General features: G+C 39.9%; 1 protein-coding gene across 6 annotated transcripts in view; it reads left to right on the top strand.

The window, feature by feature from the left end:
- Positions 1–23,387, top strand: part of TBL1XR1 (transducin beta like 1 X-linked receptor 1) — a 91,945-nt gene extending 68,558 nt beyond the window's left edge. For all 6 annotated transcript variants that reach the window (XM_021395582.1, XM_021395579.1, XM_021395583.1 and 3 more), the window contains 14 exons: positions 3,270–3,372; positions 5,939–6,084; positions 7,566–7,785; positions 9,788–9,920; positions 10,120–10,261; positions 10,556–10,619; positions 10,722–10,819; positions 12,551–12,611; positions 13,780–13,901; positions 14,325–14,399; positions 15,512–15,639; positions 15,828–15,993; positions 16,829–16,930; positions 18,028–23,387. In XM_021395582.1, coding sequence (XP_021251257.1) covers positions 3,315–3,372; positions 5,939–6,084; positions 7,566–7,785; positions 9,788–9,920; positions 10,120–10,261; positions 10,556–10,619; positions 10,722–10,819; positions 12,551–12,611; positions 13,780–13,901; positions 14,325–14,399; positions 15,512–15,639; positions 15,828–15,993; positions 16,829–16,930; positions 18,028–18,054 — 1,542 coding nt within the window. In that variant the 5' untranslated portion in view covers positions 3,270–3,314 and the 3' untranslated portion in view covers positions 18,055–23,387. The remainder of the gene's footprint in view (positions 1–3,269; positions 3,373–5,938; positions 6,085–7,565; positions 7,786–9,787; positions 9,921–10,119; positions 10,262–10,555; positions 10,620–10,721; positions 10,820–12,550; positions 12,612–13,779; positions 13,902–14,324; positions 14,400–15,511; positions 15,640–15,827; positions 15,994–16,828; positions 16,931–18,027) is intronic.

Raw genomic sequence — 23,776 nt, 5'->3', positions numbered from 1 at the left:
GTATTGATGGTAATATAACAGTAGCGCTGCGCATCCTGCCAGTGTCTGTGGCCCAGTGGTTTGGGGTGCTATGGGGGAAGAGCAGGGAGATGGGTTGCCTTGCAGCACAGTTCTCTCTTGTTGGCATGCTGGCATTGCTGAGCGTGGCTGGAACGTGTGCGGGTTAAAACAGAGCCTGAGCAGGCGTGCTGAGGTGGACGTGGGGACACCGAGGAGCTGCCACAGGGCTGGTGGGTGCTGTGAATGAGGGCTTGGGCCTTGTTGCTGTTGTTCTTTCCCCAAAGCTGCTGCACAAAAGCTCAGTCTGTGGGCAGGGAGCAGCGGGGCGGCAGTCCCTGTGGCGTGAGATGGAGGTCAGGCCGGCTCCCACAGGCGCCCTGGTCGGGCCTGGTGCTGAGGCCAGGCGGCTGGCACCAACTGGAAGCATATCGAAGGGAAAGAATGGTGGAATCCCTTTGTATCTGTAATGCTGCTGCATTTTCCCTTTGGGGGTGTCGGGGAGAGTTGTTTGGTTCCATGTGTTCCTTGCGCAGTTCCTCGCTTCCCTGGGGTGTGCAGCGGGTGAGCCGTGGCCTGGTGAGGAGGGAGCGCCACAAAAGGCCTCTCAGATTGAAAGAAGCACTGAAGAAATGGGAAAAGCAATATCTCGGGTTGTTTTTTTTTTTTTTTTGGAAGAAACTTTAGCTGCCTTTCCAGTTTCATGCCCTCACCAGGAAAGCCGTGTATTTACTTAACGCATTTCTGCATTTTTGGAGTCGTTACCGTTGCAAAGCCAGTGCTGCACTGCCACCTCTTGGCAGCTGGGCAGGAACGCGAGTTTCCAGCAGTGGCAGCGCCTGTCCTTACCTTGCCACAGCTTGCTTAGAAACACTTTGAGCCAGCCTTGAAAAATTACACTCATTTGACTCGGGCAGGGTGAGTAGCACTTCTGACAGCCAAGCAAAACGTTAGCTTTTTTCTTTGGTTATCCAGCTGCGTAACGTGTGGCAGGTAAATCTGTGACATTTCAACAGTTCTCCTTTCAGTGGGGAGTCTGTTTTGTATTAATAATACAGATCTTCTCTATGCAGCAAATAGTGCTTGTATCCGATTCTTGCGTTTTGATCCATCTTTTTGGCTGATGCAGTGAGATGTAAAAATCAGTAGCAGACTCATGAAATAAACACTGCCATTTGTGTGTATAATGCAAAAAGGCATCTTTATAAGACTGTTTATATCAAATTACTGTTTTTTCTGAAGGATATTGTTCCTTTTCTATAGAACTTTCCTACAGTGAGCAGACTTTGAAGATGATTTGCTCCAGTTTTGTCCACAAATATAGCTGATTAAATCAGTGTTTGGTGCTGCCTGTGTTGGAACCGGTTGCCAATGTGTGAAATGGCTGAAAATGGCATTCATTTCACACACTGCATGAATGGTCCCTCAAAGTATATTGTAATTTGTTAGGTATATGCTGTGCATCAAGCAGCTGTGGATGGGTAGTGCAAGGGTAGTGTCAATGTGCCTTTGGAAGCTGAGCTGCCTTCGCAAGAGGCTGTACTGGAACCATTATTTTTTCCTTAAATAGAGATGAGAAGGTTTTATGTAGCACTGCATTTTTATTTATTTTCTTAACAAACTAAAAGCGTTTTCTTCCATTCCCCACCGTGGCCTGTGTAAGTGTAGGAATGCCCAAATCCTGAGTTTCCCTGGCCGTGTCCAGCCTCGTTCACAGCTCCCTGCCTCCCATGCACGGTGACCCTAACTCTCCCACCTGGGTCCCACCAACCCCCTTGTGCTGTCTGGGTACATCATGTAGCCACATGTTTCTGGGGAATTTAATAGAGTCTCTTCCCTCTGTTCAGCTGCCAACGCTATGGGACGTGTTGAAAAGTCACGTTTGTGAAAGCTTTTCACACTGCCATATTTGCTTGGATTTGACTGATGAAGTTCAAAATTTAGATGGCCAGAGAGGCAGTGTGGTTATGTTGTCCTGTCTTTTCAGGAAATCTTGCTAGGAAAAAATAAGTGCCTGGAAAGAATATGTGAAACCTTTTGCTGCTTGGCAGACTTGAAATGCAAATCATAGTCTTTTACTTGTTGCTTACTGCTGCGTTCATAGCTTTCCCACCTGGAGAGCGGTGACGAATCACCTGCCCATACAGCCATGTAGCTGGAGGCAATTTACTATGTGTTCTGAACCACACAAGAAAGCCCGCACTCCAGTCCTTCTATTCACTGATTTCTTTTTAACATCAGATCCAGGTCAAACCTTGTTCAGTATCGGTAGGATACCTTCTCTGGCACGAGTTCCAGAGATGAAAATAATGGCGGCATCCGGGCAAAGCTCTGCTCTTAGTAGAACCGGAGGTGAATGTCATTTCATGCTCTGTTCTGGAAGCTCGTGTTTCTACTTGTTTATGTGATGTTATGGAAAACATCAGGGCTTTCATTTTCGAACGTTCAGAAGTCATGGGAATGTTCTTAAAAGGGAGGCTTAAGTAAGAAGAAATACTGTATTCTGTCTCGACTTCGTGTTTTAAATCCTGTCCTTGCTTTATATTCAAAATATGTCATTCAAAGTATATATATTCTGATGCATTATTTGCCTTGCTAAATATTTACCTTTAATAAAATCCGGGGGAAAAAATGTTGTATACATACATATGTATGTATGTGTTTATATCCATAGGTATTTTTAATCACCGGTTAAAGGCACGCGGAAATGTTATTGACATGCTCTGTTTAAACTTTGTCTCTAATTTTAAGGATTACTTTAGCAGAGCATAAGTACGTGACTGAGATGCTTTCTGATTTTTGGTGGAAATAGTTGGGTTTGGTTTGGGCATACGCAGTGTTGTAGTCCACATTATACCTTTTAGTAGAGCAGAAGTACCTGAACATTGAAGTAGACTAGAAAGTACAAGAGAGAAACTGCCTGGATGCCCAAGTGGAAAAAGTGCTGTGCCGTTGTTATCCAGATGTTGAAAAAAATGGGTTTCATAGCAGTAATGTTGATTAGGCAAAGCACCTTGATTATTGAATACTTCCCCAGTCCATTTCAATTTACATCATTTGCGAATGTGGCCCTGCAGTATATAATTTACTGACCTTAATGTTGCTAAGAGAGAAATGACATTTTAATGACTGTGGTAGCCTTACTCACATTATCAAATAAAATCATGGACTGTGCTGCCAGGGAGCTACTTTGTTTGTAGATATAAAACAATTCTTGAGAAATACGTTTTAATTCCTAAAAATGTTGAATTAACCTACTTTCTTATTTTTAGGGTTGTGTCCTTTGTTGTGACCTCATGGTTTAACTGGGAATAAAGATGAGTATAAGCAGTGATGAGGTTAACTTCCTGGTTTATAGATACTTACAAGAGTCAGGTGAGTTTTTTTTCCAACTACGGTTGTTTTAACAACGTTTTAATTTATTTGGTTTTCATCTGCAACTGACTTCAGCAAATGCAAACTCATTTAATTATTTTGCCAGTAGGCATGTGCTTCTGTCTGAACTGTTTTGTGGTGTTTCTTCTCAACAAGAGGATGAATTCCTGCCAAGTTACCTTCTGTAACTTAATCAGATTTAGTCATTTGGAGATTTCAGATGGCAGTCAACCAAGGACTCGCTTGATTACTAGAAATGCCTTTTCCTGGAGATCCTTTTCAGCTACGGGATCACAGCAGCACTTCGCACCGTATTTGTTGGGGCTACTTGAAAAGGAGAGGGGAGGAAAGGATGACATCCAAAAACACTGCTATTTTCTGCTCTGCCTTGAATACTCATGCTGGTGCTCCTGTGAGCTGATGTTGCACGACCACGTTCCTTGCCTGAATGTGGCTGTGGGAAGGGAAGGTGTTGCCATATTTCAAAGGAAAAAAATAGCAGCTGTGGCCGTATGACTGGTGCTGTCTGAGTCTAAACACTTTTTTTTTTTTTACAAAATTATCTGTTGGATTCATAAAAGTCTTCCTGCAGGACGCACCTCATCCTTCAGCGTAAGGCTAAGCCAAAGTCTCCTGCTTCTCAGGAGAAAGAGCTAAACGTGGGTGAATATGGTCAAACACAGAAACATTTTTCTTGCTGTGCTTATCCAAACTGACGGCATCTGTACAATACGAGTAGGAATTCTGTAGCCATCCCTTAGTGAATTTTAAAAGCTTCCAAAAGAGCAGCAGGTTGGGTTGCGGGTTGGAGTTTCTAGATGTGACCACATGGCTGCAGGGGTTTTTGTGGTGGTGGCTGCTCTTGAAACTAAGAGTAGAAACAACATTAGCTTTTACTCACAGCTACAGTATTGATTGCTTAAAGCAGTCTACAGATTTAACTGGAAATCAGGGCATGCCCCAGTGTATGAACCAGTGATGATTGTTAGCTGCCAGGGTGGTGTATGGTCTTAACAACACGTGGAAGAAGTCTGCCCTTTACATCACAAGTAGGCTTAGGTCTTACGGTGACAGTGCAAGGCATCAATGTCAGTGTGTATGCTACCTTGCTGTTCCGACGTTTACTGGTTATTACTTTTCATTACTGTTTGCTGATGGGGGGGCTTCAGACTTCTTGAAGACTTGTTTCATGGTTATGCATCATAAAATCAGATAGATGATAAAATTAAATTCAGTGAATTTAGCTGAGTTAGTTCAGTGAGTTTTTCCTGGGTACCTGTTGAGATTACTTAGGTTTATGTGAAGAAAAGAATACAAGAATATTAGGAATAGTAGGAGAAGTAAAAACTGGATGGGTGGAATTCATTGGTCCAGTTTTACGCATCCAGTTTAACATGCTTTATTGTCAGCTTCTCAGATTCCATCTATTTTATCAAATCTTATCCTAGCACGTTACCAGTGGCCCTGACCTGGCAATGAGAGAGGCTCAACCTCTTACAAAAATGGCGTAGAATAGGTGTTTGACTTTGGAAAATAATGTCATAGATAATTCCAAGGGTTAGAAATATTTCTCTCTTATGTTCCCATCTAGGTGTCAGTAGCCAGTTATGTCCTAGTTGCAGGTGTGTGTATATAGGGTTTTTTTTTGTTTTTGCTTTGGCTGAGTACTTACCCACAACTGTGGTATTTTTTACTCTGGAGACTCTGCGTCTTCAACGTGTACAGCTTTCCTTCAGAGCTGGTGGAGACTGATGCAACATCTGTCCACTGCTTATCAACTTCTCAAGTTGAGACGAAGAAGCACCAGAATCAATGATGGGTGGCAGAGTTTTTCAGTTGCTGCTTGTCAGAAGATAGAAGAAACTCACTGTTCCGTCTGAGTTTACAGAAAGCTATTATACATTCTCATTCCAGTTGCAGAGAGCTTTAGTCACAGAAGCCAAATTTTAAAATTTCTTTATCTTCATTTGAAAGTTTGCAGGCAGCTTCTTAGTTATCTGACAGCAAAAGACAAAAGGAGTAGCTTCAGAAAGTGTCAGTGATTGCTGAAACAATTACTTCCCTCTAGGTTTAACCTAGAGTTCACTTTTCAGGGCTAAGAAATAACAAATGGCTATCAGTACTGTACCACAGCATGCCTGTCACTTCGTAATCAGTGCCAAAACGTGCACAGTTGTGACAGCATCATACCATGCAGTTAATTCTATTTTATGTACAGATTTGTTTTATTTTCATGGATAATAAATCAGTGAGAAAAACTAACATAGCAATCTGTTTAAATACCGTTGCCTGTTCTATATTCTATTTTTTATATATTCTCATCTGCAAGAGTTTTGCCAGTGATAAAATTAATAATTGCTGTGCTTTTATATAAACTTAGTTTTTGTCTTTCTATACGTTTTAAATTAGAAACAAGAGGGAAACAGAGGTGTTGCAAGTTTTTCCTATTTTCTAAGTGTGCTCTCAGTTTCTATAACTTGGTTAGACTTGTATACAGAAGGTCTTGCACTACTTTGGCAAATAGCATTATCTGTAAATAAATGTTCGTGGTTTTGCCTTCATTTAGGGTTTTCCCATTCAGCATTTACCTTTGGTATAGAGAGCCATATCAGCCAGTCCAATATAAATGGTGCTCTGGTGCCACCAGCTGCTTTGATTTCCATCATCCAGAAAGGTCTGCAGTATGTAGAGGCAGAAGTCAGTATTAATGAGGTAAGTAAGCGTTCCCTACATGAGCATTACGTCCTTGCTTGCAGTAAGTTTGAATGCTTAGTAATTTTTCTTAACTCTCTTGTATCCTATTTATTTACTTTTACTTCAGATTCCTCACTGCTGGTGTTCACCACGACTCCAGTGGTGGAACCAGAATGGAGTGACATAACTGGGTAGGGCTTCTGCCCCGTGCAGCCACACAACACCAGGCATGGTGTGCTGGCTCACTGCTTAAAGGTCCGTTGTCTGTAGAGTTTTTACCCTAATATAATGTTGCAGTAAATCCAGAAAAGTGCAGTAAAAATAATTATAGAGACAAGTAACCTTTTACTTCTTGTTCTTGTAGACGTACACTAGGGAGGTAGGAAAGTACTCCGCAACTCTCATTTGGGTGACGTGTTACTATAATGATGTAATGAAAGCCAAAGGCAAGATTTTCAAATAGAGAAATGGTTTCAGTTTGTGACAGGAAGGATGGAGGTATATGACAGTTTGCTTTTTGCCTCTGCTGGCTAATTCGTCTTGAGCGGGATCCATTGAATTTAATGTTCAAATAGTTATTCCAGCTGTACAGAAAGCCATGCATCTTCCTGCCTGATACTGCAGGTATTCACCCTTGATTTCCATTCCCATTTATGCCTGAGAGGTTAGCAGCCTTTCCGTGTGTCAGCTGTATTGGATAAGGAACAATTTTTCACTAATTCTGCTATCTTTCCGGTCTCCCTTCCACCTTCTTTTTATGCATTCTTTCCATAGTCCCAGCGAGGTGAATCTTTTCCCTTAGGAAGCCTCAGAAAAATAAACCAAGTGATTGGAATAGAAGGAGACCGTATATTTATCACAAGGAATCCTTCTAGGCCCTAAAAATAGGTCCTTACAAACCCCTAGCATATGTATAAGTGTATTTTTAACAGGGTCGTGTCCATTTCAGGATAAAATTCTTCTTTGTTGTTTGAAAGTATGCCAGCACAGTTTGAAAAAAAAAAAAGGAAGAAAAAGAAAACTAGTGAACTCTCAATAATGTGTTTATGGAAAGTATTAGTCAAGTAAGATAGAATAACTTCACAAGCCAGTGACCTGACTTGCAATGTTTGCGGCTTTTCAAACAAACCATTAGATTTTGTTGCAGCCACCCGTGTTTGAAATGGTATTTATAGATAGCTTACAGATTTTTTTTTTTTTTTTTTGCTTTGGCAGACAACTTAGCAAACTCGGAGCGTGTAACTTGTAATTCCAGAACCTCTGCCAGAGAGGCCTGCAGTGGCTTTTTTGCATACTTATGGTGGCCACTTCACTTCAGAGTAAAGTTCCAATTCTAACCACAAAAATGCTGAGAAATTAGATCTTGCACCATTTGCCTTTTTGTTGTATTAAATTAGAACTTTTACTTGTGTTTTTCTCAGAGTTTTTGCCAATGATGCTAATCCATATTTGGTGTTGCTGTTTTTTTTTTTTTTGCTCTTTCTCTCTGCTCTAATTAGGATGGTACCTTGTTTGATGGTAGGCCGATAGAGTCTCTTTCACTGATAGATGCAGTGATGCCTGATGTGGTACAGACGAGACAGCAGGCCTACAGAGATAAACTTGCACAACAGCAGGCAGCAGCTGCTGCAGCTGCAGCTGCAACCAACCAACAGGGATCAGCAAAAAATGGTGAAAACACCGCAAACGGGGAAGAGAATGGAGCACATACTATAGCAAGTAAGTTGAGACAGAAATGAACTTAACCTGTGTTACATCATTTCCTCGTCATTTACCATAAAACTGTTTCATGTGCCTTCATATTAGCTAGCAGAGAAGGAGATAAATGTGTATAGCTATCAGTAACCCTTCATCTTGCAGACAGTGCTTGCTTTTAATAGTGTCTCACATTCGGCTGTCCGTGCTTTGATGTTAGGAGTTGCAGGAGGAGATGTGAAGGTGAGAATTGGTTCGTTCCAAACGTACTTTTGACAGAGTTTCACTTCCAGTACTGCTCCTTTCCTATCAGTGGAAAATTTTTCACAAAGCCTTGAGTAAAAACCAGACAGTTCTTTTAAACATGACACCTCCTCAGCTTCAAGCCCTGTACAAGGAGTGAGGAGAGGATTCTGCTTGCCCTTTGCTGTTTAAAACAGAGTACTGCTTGCGCTGCTTCCGGCAGGTGCTGCTGTCCCAGGGAATGAGGGATCTGGGGCTCATTCTCTGCCGGGCTGATTCCTTGCCATGCTCAGATGGCAGTTGCCAAGACAGATCTGTGTCCTTTGTCTCCTTTATCAGTATCAGTTTTCATCGCTAGTTGCAGAGGATTGTTTGATGCAACTGCTTGCCAATTTTGTTCGTGCACTGGTTTACTAAACCTCACAGTTTTAATAGTGATTGGGGAAACAAGTGAATTTGATTTCTCACTGTTGTTTAAAGGAACATGGCTTACAATCGGACTGTTACACCCCATTACAGTGAGATTTTAGAAATGAGCTGTCTCGAAATCTGCTTTTCTGTTGCAGCTCCTGAGGAAAAGGCATTTTTGAGAGTGTATTTGTATCAGGCCACATACGAGCTTTACGTTTTACAGCTGGATTTTACTGTTTCATTCGTTATTATGTATGATTAATAAACTTGGGAATATAATCTTTGGCTTAAATAAGCTCTCCACTTGGATTTTTCATTTAAAAAAATCTCATAAGAGCGTTTGCTCGTGAACTGTGAACTGGAATGAGTGCGCTTACAGATCTCAGCTCCTGGAAATGTGGTATACCAGCAACCCCTGCTGGCTGTGCACCGAACTGTGCTGGCATCTTCTCTTTAATGGAATTGTTTTATATGGCTCGCCATCTGAGAAGTACTCGTGTTCTAATAGCTTTTTCTGTTTTCTCACTCGTGCAAACAGCCACAGAAACCCTTAATGTTAAATTAAGCAATAAATGCGAAATAGTTTGTTTAATCACAGCAAATAAATACGGAGCAGGTGAACTGCTTCGCATTTCTTGTATTCTGCATTCGTCCTCGGCGTGAATTTATTTTAATAATGGAAAATGATTGATGGTAGCTGGCAAGAAAACTGTTTTGTCAGTTGAATTACCCCCAGTGCGATTTACAGAACAAAGTGAATTCAACATCACTTCTGCACGAAGAGCTGCGTATTGCCACAGTGTCACAGTAATTGCCAGCACAGTTTAAGAAGCTGCGCTATCAGTTTACCATATCACCAAATGTTATTATATTAATCAAAGCCATTTTGGAATTGAAGTGTCTGAAATGTAGATTTGAAACCTGTTTGAGCGCAATTCTGAAAAGACAAGAGTTTTTTGAAAGCTAACCTGTCATAAACGTATTTTTAAAGCACAAGGTAGACGGGTGGCTTGTCATATCAAGCAATACAGCGTATGAAAAACTGAGAGTACTTTGAAAATCGGTGTTTATTTTTTCAGCATCAAAAATGAGGCCAAAAACGATTTTGTAAAGTTTCAGAATAAGGTCTTTCTGGATCCCGAGGTTTACGAGTGAACTTTCCCACTTTGTTTTTGAATCCCTGTTTATAGTACTTCATAAATTGCTACTTGAAAAATAAAGGCGCATTACCAGCTTTGTCCCATTTTGGTCTGTGTACACTGTGAGTTAATAGTACTCATTCCAGAAGAATCTTGATCACACTGCAGTTAACGTGAATGAGCCCAAAATATTAAAATCTGCCTCCTCTCTACCGTTGTTTCCCATAATGCAGATAATCACACAGATATGATGGAAGTAGATGGCGATGTCGAAATCCCTCCCAACAAAGCAGTGGTGCTGCGTGGCCATGAATCTGAAGTATTCATCTGTGCCTGGAATCCCGTTAGTGACCTTTTGGCCTCAGGGTATGTGCGTTAACTGTGTGTCTACAGAACAGTGATGGTCACTGGTGTACTTCTTTTTTCTTTATGGGAGCAAGTTGAAAGAATACCGGTCTCAACACTCGCTATGTCAAATATCACAGCATTCACTGTTTAGAAAGGAAAACACTTTGAAATGCAGTGAACTGAGAGAAGGGGTTATATCCTCCTAACTGCTTTGCAGATCTGGAGATTCAACAGCACGGATATGGAACCTCAGTGAGAACAGCACAAGTGGCTCTACGCAGCTGGTACTTCGACACTGTATACGAGAAGGAGGGCAGGATGTACCAAGCAACAAAGACGTGACATCCCTAGATTGGAACGTGAGTAGAAATGACTGCACAAAATACTCTGAGAAAACCATACCTGTAATTTTGCGTAGTCAGATTTTAAGTGCCACCAACTGTGCATGCTCTGTTACCACTCTTGAGGTGTATCTCATTTTGAGTTGCCTTGTAATTTCTTCAATTATACTTCAGGGACTTCTTTTTAGTAATTGTAGCCTGTGGAATAAATATCATCAATCTTGCACAGATGTCTTCTACCTGAAATTTGCATTGTGCTCCTTAGCTTTGAATCGTGCAGTAAAATTAAATAAATAACCTTTTTGCTGGCAGAGTGAAGGTACACTTCTAGCAACTGGGTCTTACGATGGCTTTGCAAGGATATGGACTAAAGATGGTAAGTGAAATATTTCTTAATTTTCAGTATATTTCCTTTATTGTGGCTCACAACGTAGCTTTTTATTTTTTTTAATGTATTCATATCAATATAAATTTTCAGGTAATCTTGCCAGCACCTTAGGGCAACATAAAGGTCCTATATTTGCGTTAAAATGGAACAAGAAAGGAAACTTCATTTTAAGTGCAGGAGTGGACAAGGTGAGATAATCTTTGGTAAAATTAAAATTCTTTACTTCGCCGTTACAGTCTAATTGTAAACATAGTAACAAAGCCATAGAAGTAAACAACTAAATTGAAACTTAAGGCATGGGACGTAAATATGTACTTACAGAGAACTTGTTGTGCTAGCTATGTTTCATTGTGTTTTATAATAGCCTATTGAAATACTCTAATTCATTAGATTTTAATGCCCCTGGATCGTTTCCCAATTAGGTTAGCGTAAGCTGGAAGGCGAGAGCACTGAACACAGTAACATTAAACCTTTGTAAAGCCAAATCATCTAAAATTTACTGAACGACCTAATGCAAAGCCTTAAAAAAAAATACTGGAGGAACAGATCGACACTGATTTGGATATCAGTCAAGCCTGAGAATGATTTAAAAGGTTAAAGCTAGAGCATAAGGAAAGTCAATATATCTGACTGGGGAGGTGCCAGTAGTGTAATGCCACAAAGCCCGTTGTTAAACCGTGTTTGATTTCATGCCTCTAAACAACGTAAAGGCTTGCAAGGTCTTGAAATGGAGAGCTGTTGTGAGCCTGAGAGTTTTTATGAATGGTAGGAAGGATACAGTAGTGATGAGGAGTAGACCTAAGGCGAGTTCAAAGAGTAATTAATGTTGTTTAGTAATTCCTCTTTTAACCGATTCAGGTTGCAGAAGTAAAACCACAGTTCTGCAACACTTAAATCTGGCAGTGCCACTCTAAGGTAGTAATATACCCTCAGAGTTTTTCCTCTCTTCATATGGCTTTTTTTTCCTAAATTCACTTAGCCTGCTTTGCATTAGTGCCCAGCTTTCTAAATGTTTCTGCTGGCACAAAGGAAGGAAAAAAGTAACTGTTCTGAAGCGTAGAAGGGATGGATTTCTTCTTTTGACACCTTGGATGGCTTATGCCAGTTTTAACATCTTTGTGGGACTTCAGCTTTAATTTGCAGAAAATTATGCTGGAGGAGATAAAGCCTCATTGTTTCAGTTAATAAAACTTATTAACAAAGGAACTGAAATTACGCTTGGAAAAATGTTCTGTGTTTGCAGAAAGATTGACTCAACCTCTTGTTTCTTTTTCGTAAATAATTGTGATCGGTTCACACTTGCACTGAATTCAGTCTCAAAGTTTTTACTGATCAAAATTTTCATTGCTAAGGTAGGTCAGGAACATGAGTATGTAATACAGCGATGACAAAATACCAATTTAGTCATGAAGATTTCTTCTGTGAGAAAGACAGCAGAATGCAGAGGACAGCTCAGATCAAAATTACACCCGTACTTTAAAATGAAAGAATCTGAAATATTTGATTTATGAGGCAGTGTCTGTATAAAGATTTCCACAGGGATAGACAAGTATTTGAAATTACAATTTGAATATACAGGAACTTGAAATGAAATTAGGTGTGCAGAGTGGATTAGAAGAATATAAATAGGACTGAGGAGATGCATTTATTTAGTTAAAAAACAAAACCAGAACCCCCTTTTTTCCCTCCAGACCCCAATATGTTACAATAAACACCTTTTCAGTGTTAGAGCATGTTACAGTTCTCTTCTGTTGTCTAGTTCCTTTAGTACTAGGTAAAACACGAGAAATATCGAGTCATATGTAGATGTGGGCAATGGGGAGTAGGCTGGGTAGTTTGGTACAGGTGAATGGCAGTAGTTGTGGGGAGCTAGCAGCTTGTGCAAGTGTGTTTATTGTTAATTTATCTGTTTAATACAGACCACGATTATTTGGGATGCCCACACTGGTGAAGCCAAGCAGCAGTTTCCGTTTCATTCTGGTGAGTGTTGATTTAGCGCGTTCAGAAGTGTCATCTGGAAAACCTCCAAATGTGTCATTTATTTGAAAAATAACATACTTGAACTTTATGGAGTCCATTCATGCCTTTTTTTGGAAGTCTTACAGGTGGTCTTTGGATACTGACTCCCATGATTGTAGTCTCATGTGGTTTTAAAACTTCACAACTCACAATTTTATTGCAGTTACATGGAAGATCATAAGAGATGGTCCAAGTGTTACCAACTTGCTGTAGTATGGGGGCAGACATCAAGTGGGCGGGCTGCCCAAGATTTATGTTTATCAGCTAAGGACTGCATTTGTCATCCTCCTGCTACAGTAATCCCGTTTCCACTTTCCCATTGTTCCTTTCTTCCTGCTGTGCTGCCCTCAATTTGTTTGGCCACAAAGCAGCTAAAGGCCCTCTGTGCTGGCCAGCTGGCTTGAGGGAGCCACATCTCAGGAGAGCAGACAAACGGCTCTGTGGGCTGTGTGCTGAGCAGACCTGCTGGGATCAGCTGGAGAACAGCAGAGAGAGGATGATGAACAAATCACTGAAGGACCTTTAAGAAACGTCTCATTTCCACTTTTTGTTTTACTCGCCCTGTGTTTTTGGTGGCTTGACAACAAACAAAAGCGTCAGTTCTTGATTTACTCCCAGCAATTTTGTGTGCTCTCTCGGTCATAAATAACTCATCCTGACCAAAGGGAATATGTGGACTGTGATTAAGGCTCAAGTTACCACACCCTAAAATGTTGAAATTAAAATAAATAAATAGAGTAAGTCATACTCCCTTTCACTGGCTGACATCAGTGAGCACAAGCATGCACTGTAAGCTGTGAGAATCTGTTTTCTGAGTGGGCTCTTGAGATTTACTTTGAGGTGACTTAACGATAGCTTGCTTTCTTGCTACACTCTGTTCTGTATAACTGTTCCATTTCAGATATATCACATGTTTTAGTGACTGTGAATTTTGTCCCATATTTTTTGTAAGACTTTCTGGCTGCATTTCTCATTGTTTTAAGTGTTTGATAATATTTAGAACTGCTGTAAAATTAGTAACTGCTTCCTGTTGGCATTTGTTCAAAGGTGGTGCATGCTAAATTTGTAAATCAATTTGTAAAATTTCTGCAGAGTACATATCACAGTTTTAAATATTTTGTTCTTTTAGCACCAGCATTAGATGTTGACTGGCAGAGCAACAACACGTTTGCCTCTTGCAGCACAGACATGTGCATTCATGTCTGTAAATTAGGACAAGATAGGCCCATCAAAACCTTCCAGGGTCACACAGTAAGTACTGGAAAATGACAAATTTTATGACATTTTTATTAATTAGAGACTGGTGCGATGAGCAGGGTCTCACTAATCTTGCCAGTATACAGTGCTTGCATAGTGGTTGGTCGTTGGCAACAGGCAATAGATATGTACCCCGGTAGTTACAGTTAAGATCATGTGGTAAGCTCAGTCCCTCTCATTAGAACAATTCTCACTCCTGTATGCAGCTTGTTCTACCAGGATAGCTTTAGAAGAAGAAACAGATTCACTTTAGATTTTCGTTTGTATCATGCTGCGTTAAGGTCATGTATGGAATGAAAATTAAATGTTAAAATAGTGATAGTTATGCAAATACTGGCAGCCGCAACTTCATCTTTTGTATGCTGTCATTTGTAATGGAAGTGAAAATTCTAACCTATTCTCACCACTCAATTTTAGAATGAAGTAAACGCAATCAAATGGGATCCAACTGGTAATCTTCTGGCGTCCTGTTCTGACGATATGACTCTAAAGGTAATGGGAGTGATGGCTGTTGTCTTGTAGGACTTTGGAATACACGCCATTAGTTTGAGCAGTGGAGCCGTATCGTTGCGCATTCCGTATTGTCTGACATTTGTTCTTTTTGATATAACAAGATTAAGCAATCCCAGCAATCCGTTTGCTAATCAGAGCCAAGCTTTGGTCCAGAGAGCTTGTTACAGGCTGCCACCTCGAGACTTGGAGCATGATGTATTAGGTGCTTTTAGCTGTTTACAAAATTAAGTCATTAATCATTAAGCTGTCACACTTGTTGGTTGCTTTTGTTAAAAGGAATAGTTGGAATGCATGTAATGTTCTAACATGCACAAGAATCAGTGGCTAGATCCTTTCATAGTTTTTTTTCTGTTTTCCCCTTCCTTCTAGTTAAAACCTTTAGCACATTATTTCTTGTAAGATTGCGTGCGCCCTTGCTTTTCCGATTCAGCTGGCATCATTCTGCAGTTTTAATTGTACCAACACGTATCCCCCAAATAATTCTTGCATAACCGTTCTAACTCTTAATATAATGAAGTTATTGTTTTTGTTGTAGGATATCATGGATGAGTTGGAGTCCTAAGGCGCTCCTCCGCTGTGCAAAATATTGCACAAACACCTGGCAATGCCAGTCGTAATAAGCCAAGAAAATGTCATAATGGCTTTTGCAGTATGCATCTATTGCTTTGCATGAAAACAGCACATTTTCCTACTAACTCTGTTTCACTTAATCTGTGTAGCAAGAAGGAAGTTCATTTAAAAATAGGACTGTGATATTTTGTCAACTCAGACATGAACATGTACATATTGCTCTTCTCATTTCAGCATCTGCTATCTTCCATACACTTTTCAACTGACTCGTAGTTAGCACATGTAGATTGGTTTCTGTAGACAATATCTTTATTACTTACTACAGCATCAGATACTTAGAACTCACGGAGAGCACTGAAATAATATTTACTATAATTACTCTAGAAACTCAGCAATCATAGCAGCGTTTTGAGTAACTTAAAAGGTAGCAGTCAGGCCGCAAATGATAAAGAGAGGTAAGAGATGTATCTCAATCCAATATTGTGCTGAATGTCTTTGTGTTGTCTTCCATTTTATTGTAGATCTGGAGCATGAAGCAAGACAGTTGTGTCCATGACTTACAAGCACACAACAAAGAAATTTATACTATCAAATGGAGTCCTACAGGACCAGGAACAAATAACCCGAATGCCAATCTTATGTTAGCAAGGTACTTCTTAATCCTGTTCTTCAATGTTTTTTTAAGAAATTGAGCACTATGTTTACTTCGCCTTTTACTTATGTGTATGTGCAAAATGTTTCAAACTATGCAGGATACTTTATCATACGACATTTGTATTAAAAACAAAATTAAGTGAAACCGAGGATTAATTAACCTGTGTTTTTTTCCCTTGACAGTGCGTCCTTTGATTCTACTGTTCGGTTATGGGATGTGGACAGAGGAATCTGTATTCATACTCTGACAAAACATCAAGAACCTGTGTACAGTGTAGCTTTCAGTCCTGACGGCAGGTACCTGGCCAGCGGCTCCTTTGATAAATGTGTACACATCTGGAATACACAGGTATAGCTCTTCTGTCTGCTTAGAAAGTTTTCTCAGTCTTTTCTATCAGTACTCTTCCAACCTTTGTTGTACCATCTTTCTTTGGACACAGCGAACTTTGCCCTTAGTACTGCGCTGATTCACTTTCTCTTTGTCCTAAGGTTTCTTCTGTTAATGGATGTACATTAAATTTTTCTCTCTGCGAGAAATGTACCTGCCTGTGGTGAAGTAATAAAAGTAATAATTTTCCTCATGTAATTAGCAAAAAAAAAAACAAACCCAAACCGCCCCCCAGGACGCATTCAGCAGCCTCTGCAGTAGCGGGTTACACCTGAAAATCGTTACCTCTGACATGTAAACTCCCGATAAATCAGCTTTGCTGTGAAAAAAATGTTAACGGAATGTAGGCATACAAGTCTGATGCTTGATAGCTATTTCACTGAATGTCGCTGAAAAGCTGGAGAATGTAAAGTGAGAGAAGGCGACGACAGATCTTCTTGCAAAACTTTCTGAGAAAGAGCACTGTTACTTTGCTTTTCTGTCAGAGAAGGACTGAATGAAGATGAAAATGAAAAACCCGTATTGTTAGGCAAGGTGTGATCTCTGGGTCCTGGGGATTAGCTAATTTATAATTTGATCAAGGCCAACTATGGTTTCGCCTTTCAAACACAGGAGATTAAGATGCAGTAATTGTTTGTCAGGTCCTTTCACACAGTTCTTAGATGGTCCACGAATGTCAACCATTTCCCCTGACAATTTCAGCTGTTAAAAATGACAGGCAAGTTTTACATGTAGTAGAAATGTACTTGATCACATGTGTTTTGTTGTATTAATTACGTGTTTTGTCCCTTTTTAGACAGGTGCCCTAGTTCACAGTTATAGGGGAACAGGAGGGATTTTTGAGGTTTGCTGGAATGCAGCAGGAGACAAAGTTGGAGCAAGTGCTTCAGATGGTTCAGTAAGTGTAGCTTGACTTGTTCAACAATCTAACGACGTATTTTGGCTAACAGTGGAGATGATATTTCCTTATGTACCTGAAGTTTAAATACATGCAGCTCCCATGTAGGTATTTTTCATAGAAAGGTGCTAAAATTTGAAAGTAGAATGTCTTTATTCCAGCTTGATATGTTGCTGTTCTAAAGCCTCCAAAGTCAGAAGATGCATTTAATTTAAATTCCCTGTCCCTTCTGGTGCTTACTGTGGAAATCTGTTCGGGGTGGCTGGGTTGTTTTTCATGTCATTTTTGTCATATGATTATAGAAAATATCGTGAAAGGAACAAAAGCTCAAGGTATATCCTGAGTAGAAGTTAATTACCATTCCACTCAAGGTTATCTTACGTACATGCAACGTAACCTTTCCAGTCTTGCAGTTAATTTGACCCAAGAGGCTAATTGTACTTGCAACACATTTGGTTGTGGTTTTCATTTAATTTTGACTCTTCTAAAATGTATCCTTTCGTTTGTTTTGTATGATTTGTTAGCAAAAGCCTGCCTCATCCCCTCTGTTTTGAATACATTTTTCACTGGTAATAGCTAAGCAAATAGGAGCCTTTCTGAACCACTTGATGACTAAAATCATAGCTTGTCTGTGATTGGTTTACTCCATCCGACAGAACTAGGAGCACTACTTAGTGAAGGCTTTAGAAAATTAAGCTTGGAATTTATGTAATGTTAATTTTCTTGAGAGTATTCCGATCAATTCTTATATTTTCCCAAAATGCATTTTTAATTTAATTTTACTCTATTGTTATAAATAAGAGTCAGGTAAATTCCTGACCTTCTGATATGAAGTAACAGGCAGACAGCTCACGTAAGATGTTTTGAGTGGTTCTGCTCGTAATTCATTAGGCAGCAGCATCCTTAGCAGGTCTGGCTACGCGCTTATCACCCAAAAGCTCACGTGCTGATTTTTCCCCCCAGGTCACTTACAGATTTAAGGTTAAGCTTGCGCGATCTGTTTCATAGGTTTTTGCTCAGGTATTTCACACAGAACTGTATACATGTGTAGTACCATACAACGTGCATTTCCTGTATGTGTATTCTTTTTCTTACAGGTTTGTGTATTAGACCTACGGAAATAGCGCTACTAGTTGGAAGCCATGGACCGACTATGAATGTGTACATAGCCAAAATGACTGTCCCTGACCCATGTACTGCTATAGTCCCAATTGAACCATGGCCAGTCCACTGCAGCCAAACGTAAAAGAAATATATACATATACTGTATATAAAAATAAAAAAAAAAGTTACACCCTGAAGAGGATGACAGAGTTTTGTCACAGCTTGTGAATCCCATTCACCAAGTGCTGGAATCTGCTGTGCCCCAAAATAACATTTAAATGTTTTGGATATGAAAAACAGAAGAGAGCGAGAGAGAGAGAGAGAGAAATATGCCGTATACAAGAGCAGACCCATATACATACCAAATTCAGAAGATACTAATGGCAGCCTTCATTACCCCTCTTCCCCTCTAAATCCGCTATGACAATGGATTGTGGGGTATCTTTTGTTTTTTTTATTTTCCTTCTCAGTAGTTGAGCAGTTTGTGTGTACAGAGAAAACGGACTTACAGAAATCTGCAGCAGTAGCTTTTTCTTTGCTTTTAATCATTGGGTTTTCTGTTTTGTTTTGGTTAAGTTTACGGATGCATGAAGTAAGGGAGTGAATTAGTTTCTTGTTTATGTTTTTGTTTTTTTTTTTAATCACCTTGGAAAGAAATGTTTCTTTGAAACATATTTTAATGCGTTCTTTGAAGAGGTAGATTGAACCTGACGATGTTTGGTACATTTTGTGGCTCCCAGAGCACAATTCTGTGAACAGAGGGAGGGTGGAAAAGGGATTATGGAGAGAGAAGACCCTTCTTTGAGGCGTGATATTTCACGTCCTGCTAATCTACAAAGTGTGACAGTAATGGGTATGACGCTGTGTTTTATTTTCTGGTGACATGGCTGGAATGCAGTAGTGTCTTACGTGGGACATGATTCTGCCAAACTGAAGAATAGAAAGGCACAAAAATACAGAAAAGAAAAATACAGGGATGCAAAAAAAAAGAAAAAAAGAAAAAAAAGAAAAAAAAAGGCAAAAAAAGAGGAAAATGACATGCATCTTCTGTTGCTTTAAGACCATAGCTGAAATATGGTTAAATTGTGCACTATTATGAAAAGGAGCAAAATATAGCTGGGGGATTTGTTGAGATCTTTCTGGACAAGGGTTCATGCCACAGCTTCTCTGGGAGTTGCCCATCGTTACTTGTAGGAGCTTAGATGTATAATTGTAACCAAACTCCAGTATTAAAAGTGTCTCATGTAATTTTTCTTTATTAAAATAAAATCTTTGGCATATATTTGATAACACTGCCATTAAGAGGCAAAATGTTTACTACCTTAGATTTAAAAAAAATATCTTAAACAGAGGACTTGCTTCAAGTTTATTTTACTAGCAGTGATTCAGCTTATTTAAAAGATGAATACTTGCACTAATTCCCCTGCTGCTCCAGTCCTGCAGTTTGTTGTATCACGTGACTACATTTTTTTTCCAAATATAGGGTAGATGTAAGCTGCTATTTTTTTAATAATCACTACTATATAGTGTCTTTTACTCTGTTTACAATATCGAGTATTTTTCTTACAATGACAGATGTATATGGCAAACCTTTTTCTGCTCATGTGATTAAAAATATACTGATAGTGATTTTATTTGTAAATGATAGCATGAGTTTGTGTTTACGCGTACGTGTAGTTGGAAAGGTTGCATCATGTCTTGCATAAGATTCCAAGAGTGTAAATTTATAAAAAGGAGAAGTGGTCAAATTTACGTCCCAGGCATTTTACTTAATGGTTTATATTACAGAGGGAGCTTTCTGAAGTTAGCAGTTTTATAACACTATTTCAATCACAAATAATTTTGTGGCTTATGATTGCGATATTTTTTCTTTTGTTTTTCCCCTCCAAGTTATGTATAAATTGATTTAATCAAGGTAGTGCAGCTTTAACGTTTGAACAGTTGTCCTTTAGGCATTGATTTCTGCTATTTCCATGGAATAAACATGACTTGAAGCAAGTCTGAGTTTGACTAAGGTAGGGGAGCAATTTGCCAGTGGTAAAGAGAAGTCAACGATGCATTCTTTATATATACCCCAGGAATATAATACTATCATATACAGCATTTAAAAACAAGAAAAAAAATCATATCCATAAAGGCAGTCATCCGTGATGGTTCAGTGCCAGCTGTTATTAGGGTTTGGGAACATATTACAAATGTTTAGAGCAATTACCCTGTGAGTTACAGTACGTAGGAAGCCTAATATATTGAGTGTCTGGCACTTGAAATATTGCTTTTATTGCTGGAGGTCCATGACTGTGGCTGACCTCTGTCATTAATGAAAAAAAAAAAATAAAAATTCTGTGCAATAATTTTAAACTGTGCTCCCAGGAATAGACACAAATGTTTTGAGTATGTTTAAGCTGCATTTTTCGTTTAGCAATGCATTTGTCAATTGCACTGAATTTAAATCTGAAAGTCAGAAGTGATTCTTGATAGTACTTTTGTATTTTAATATGGACAGTTTATTCATTTTCATAAAAGTTCTTGGGTGATTCTTTCAGCCAATCCAAACATCGTGGTGGAATTCTGTGACATAGCTGCAAAATCACACAGCCATGTTTTAGGCTATCGCCATTTTCCTCTTTCTCAATCATCAGCTGTTTTGGTTGTAATTCTAGTTGCTTCAGCATAGTATCACATATTCATAAGTAGATAAAAACAGAGCTTCGGTCTCAGAGGTCCAGGGTTTTCAGGTGCTTGAAGCATAGTCCAGCAATGCCAGATCTGCTGACGTGAGCGCTCTGGACGCGCAGGCTAACACCCCAACCTAGTGTTAATCCGCAGTGCCCCACTGTAGTGGAGTTGTGCCAGGCCCCACAGCGGCGGATCTGGCTATAGGTGTTTTATTGTTGTCCTTTACTAGCATGCCACAGTGCTGCTCCTGCTCACACCTCTTTTTGCCTCTTGTTTTATACACTGTTAAATGCGTGCATGCCAGGTGTGCTAGGTTCTGTGATTCTGTGATGTAAAAAGAAAAAAAAAAAATCACACAAAAAAAAAAAACACCCATAAATTTATTACATTTTATAGCACAAAGACCTCGTATTCAATAGTGAGGTAGACTATCCAAATTTTTCCTTTAAATTGAGTATGCCAAATGTCGGTAAGAGCCTAATTTTGTATCAGTGTATGCACATGCTTAGTCTTACACACAGGTTAATTCTGTTGCGCCTGTTTTCGGAGCGTAAAGGCAAACGTGTGCGTAGGCCTTTGCGTACGTGGAAGTTCCATTCTTTTCCGGTCCAACGTGTTAATGGGCAAACGTCCAAGTAGAGGATGAAAGGAAGGGGAGAACTGGGCTCAGAATTAATGCTGGAGTAGGAAAGGAACTGCTCTTCGGTTTGCTGTTTTTCTATGCATTGATGTCAGAATCCCATTTCTCACTTCTGCATAGTTAGGTCCAGGTTTCTGTAGAGTTCCTCTTTTTCTATTTTGCTTTATCTTTTCCTGTGTTTTTAAATCGATGTAAAGATTCCCAACCAGTGGACTTTTTAGTGTAGTTAAGAGAATATCTAGGTCCTCGTAAAAGCTTTTTTAGACTCTTTATAATGTTGATAAACTCAGTTTATTCTGGGACTACAATTGTGCAGGGTTATTTAGCGTGTCTACTAGATGATTGGAAATCTTATATGAAACACTAAAAGTGCCTCTTTTTCTGGGTTGGGTGGAGGGAGGTAATAGTTACCAGAGTCAGAATGACATGGCATTTTGAAGCATGTTTCTTGGTTTCATGACACTTTAATGCATCTTGAGAGAAAGGCCAAAGATTTCTACCAATTTTAATTAATTTTCCTTTTAAAAGCACTCCTTTTTCCTTACACTGCTTACCTCATGCTAGGGCGTGTTTGATGGGCCGTTGTACCTTTGAGATGTTCTTTGTGTTTAGGAAGAGCTGTAGGTGGAATCGGGCGCCCTTGCCAGTCGCAGCTGACGCCTTTGGTTCTGCTGAATGAAGGAATCTCATTGAAATCGCAAACTGGGTTTTTCAGCGTGTAAATACAAGGTTGTATGTTTCTGTCTGTTCAGCAAAGAGGAGCCTTGGGACCCAATTTTTCCAATCTTGACTCGATCAGAATCCCATTGTCTTTCACTTCATGAGAGAACTTTGCCCGAATAAGCGTTGGAAGATGCGGGTCTGTGTCACACCGCGCAGCGTGCCGCCTAGGGCGGGCGAGCGCCTCGCTGCAGCCAGGGCTGCTGCTGGTGCAAGCAGCAGGGCTGTGCCGGAGCGGGGCTGCCGCACCGAGCCCCGTGTTCCTCTCCACCAAGGAGCCTCGTGTCTTCTAACTGCACAAAGCCCCGTAGAGCCGTTCCCTGGGGGGATCATTTCTCACTCTCCAGAAGTCTGAAGAAAGCAGAAGCAACATTGTGGCATGTTAGAAGCAAATAAGGCTTCGGGAGACAGCAGTAAATCTCCATCAAAGATCCCTGACATTTTCCTTAGGGAGAGAGCCAAGGAGCAGTCTTCACATCTCCCTCTAGAGAAAGCTCTGAAATCCCACATTCTGTGAAAGTGTGGCTGTCTTCGCTGTCGGCCTGATCGAAGGCAGACAAAGCAGGAAGATCTGCCACGTCTTACAGACGGCGGATTTAGTGTTAATAGTGCTTCAGATCAGTAGTTTTGAGTACATACTCTCTTTCTCTGCCTTTAAGTTTGCAGCTTGACAATAACTTAAGGCATGTTTTGTTTTGTTTTCTTTTTTAAATAATCATTCATTTTTACTTCATGATGTTTTTGTCATTTGTGGGTAAATACAAGAGAACAGTCTGCATGTCGTTGCTAGTCCAGTGTACTTTGCAATCTTGTCCTCAACAGACTGCAGTGTGCAGAACAGTAATTCTAGAATACAGAAGTAATTTTCTCTCTCTCCTGACATTGACATTGTAGTTGTAATGGTTTCACTTGGAGTTACAAATCCTTTGGGTCTAATTCTGTGAGCCTACCTATAGCACTGGATTAAAATGTCTGCATCATTTCTTCAGTTATCCAGTTAAACTACAGCTGTTGTAAAAGTGTAAACCAGCCCATGACAGTTTTTTGTACTTGTTTAAAGGACTTTTATTGTTCAGTTTTCATGATTATTGTCTAAGGAAGACTGATATAGATGTTCTATACTGTCCTGGACCATGTTAATTACACTTTATGATGTATTTTGGTTCTACATCACAATGATTTGTCCCCAAGGCCCTTATATCCCTTCTAGGCACATTTTCTGTTGCAGTTTCCCTTTGCATTGTATTGCTTTGACAACTGTAATTTGAATCAGATCTGAAAGAGGTCCAGAATAAAATATATTTTGATATTACCTTGGCTGAATGTTATATCACAGTAATTTTTAATGCTTGGTGCAGAAGAGTTGCAGATGATGGTGTTGGGAAAGCGATAGATCTAAATGATACTTGTTTTGGCATGCTTTCATTTAAGACAATATGCAAGAAGCAGTGGAAAGTGATACGTTGTGTGGTTACATACTCGTTGTGAACGAACAGCAGATCGTCTGGAAACTGGAGTTGTCCTCAGCATTCGTTTACCACTGTGCATTTGGTTCAGTAGAGCTGCTCTTTCACGTGTGTGTTTCAAGTCCTTTGTCCTTCTTCTTGCCCATACGCTTGTGGAAGAGAGACGGAGTCTGGTGACGTTCCCGGCTACGTGCAGCTGCTTCAAGGATTTTGGTGAGGTGGGGCAGGTTGCTGTACAGT

This window comes from Numida meleagris, chromosome 4, assembly GCF_002078875.1.
Source record: "Numida meleagris isolate 19003 breed g44 Domestic line chromosome 4, NumMel1.0, whole genome shotgun sequence".
NCBI lineage: Eukaryota > Metazoa > Chordata > Aves > Galliformes > Numididae > Numida > Numida meleagris.
This window is presented reverse-complemented; position numbering and strand designations above follow the sequence as displayed.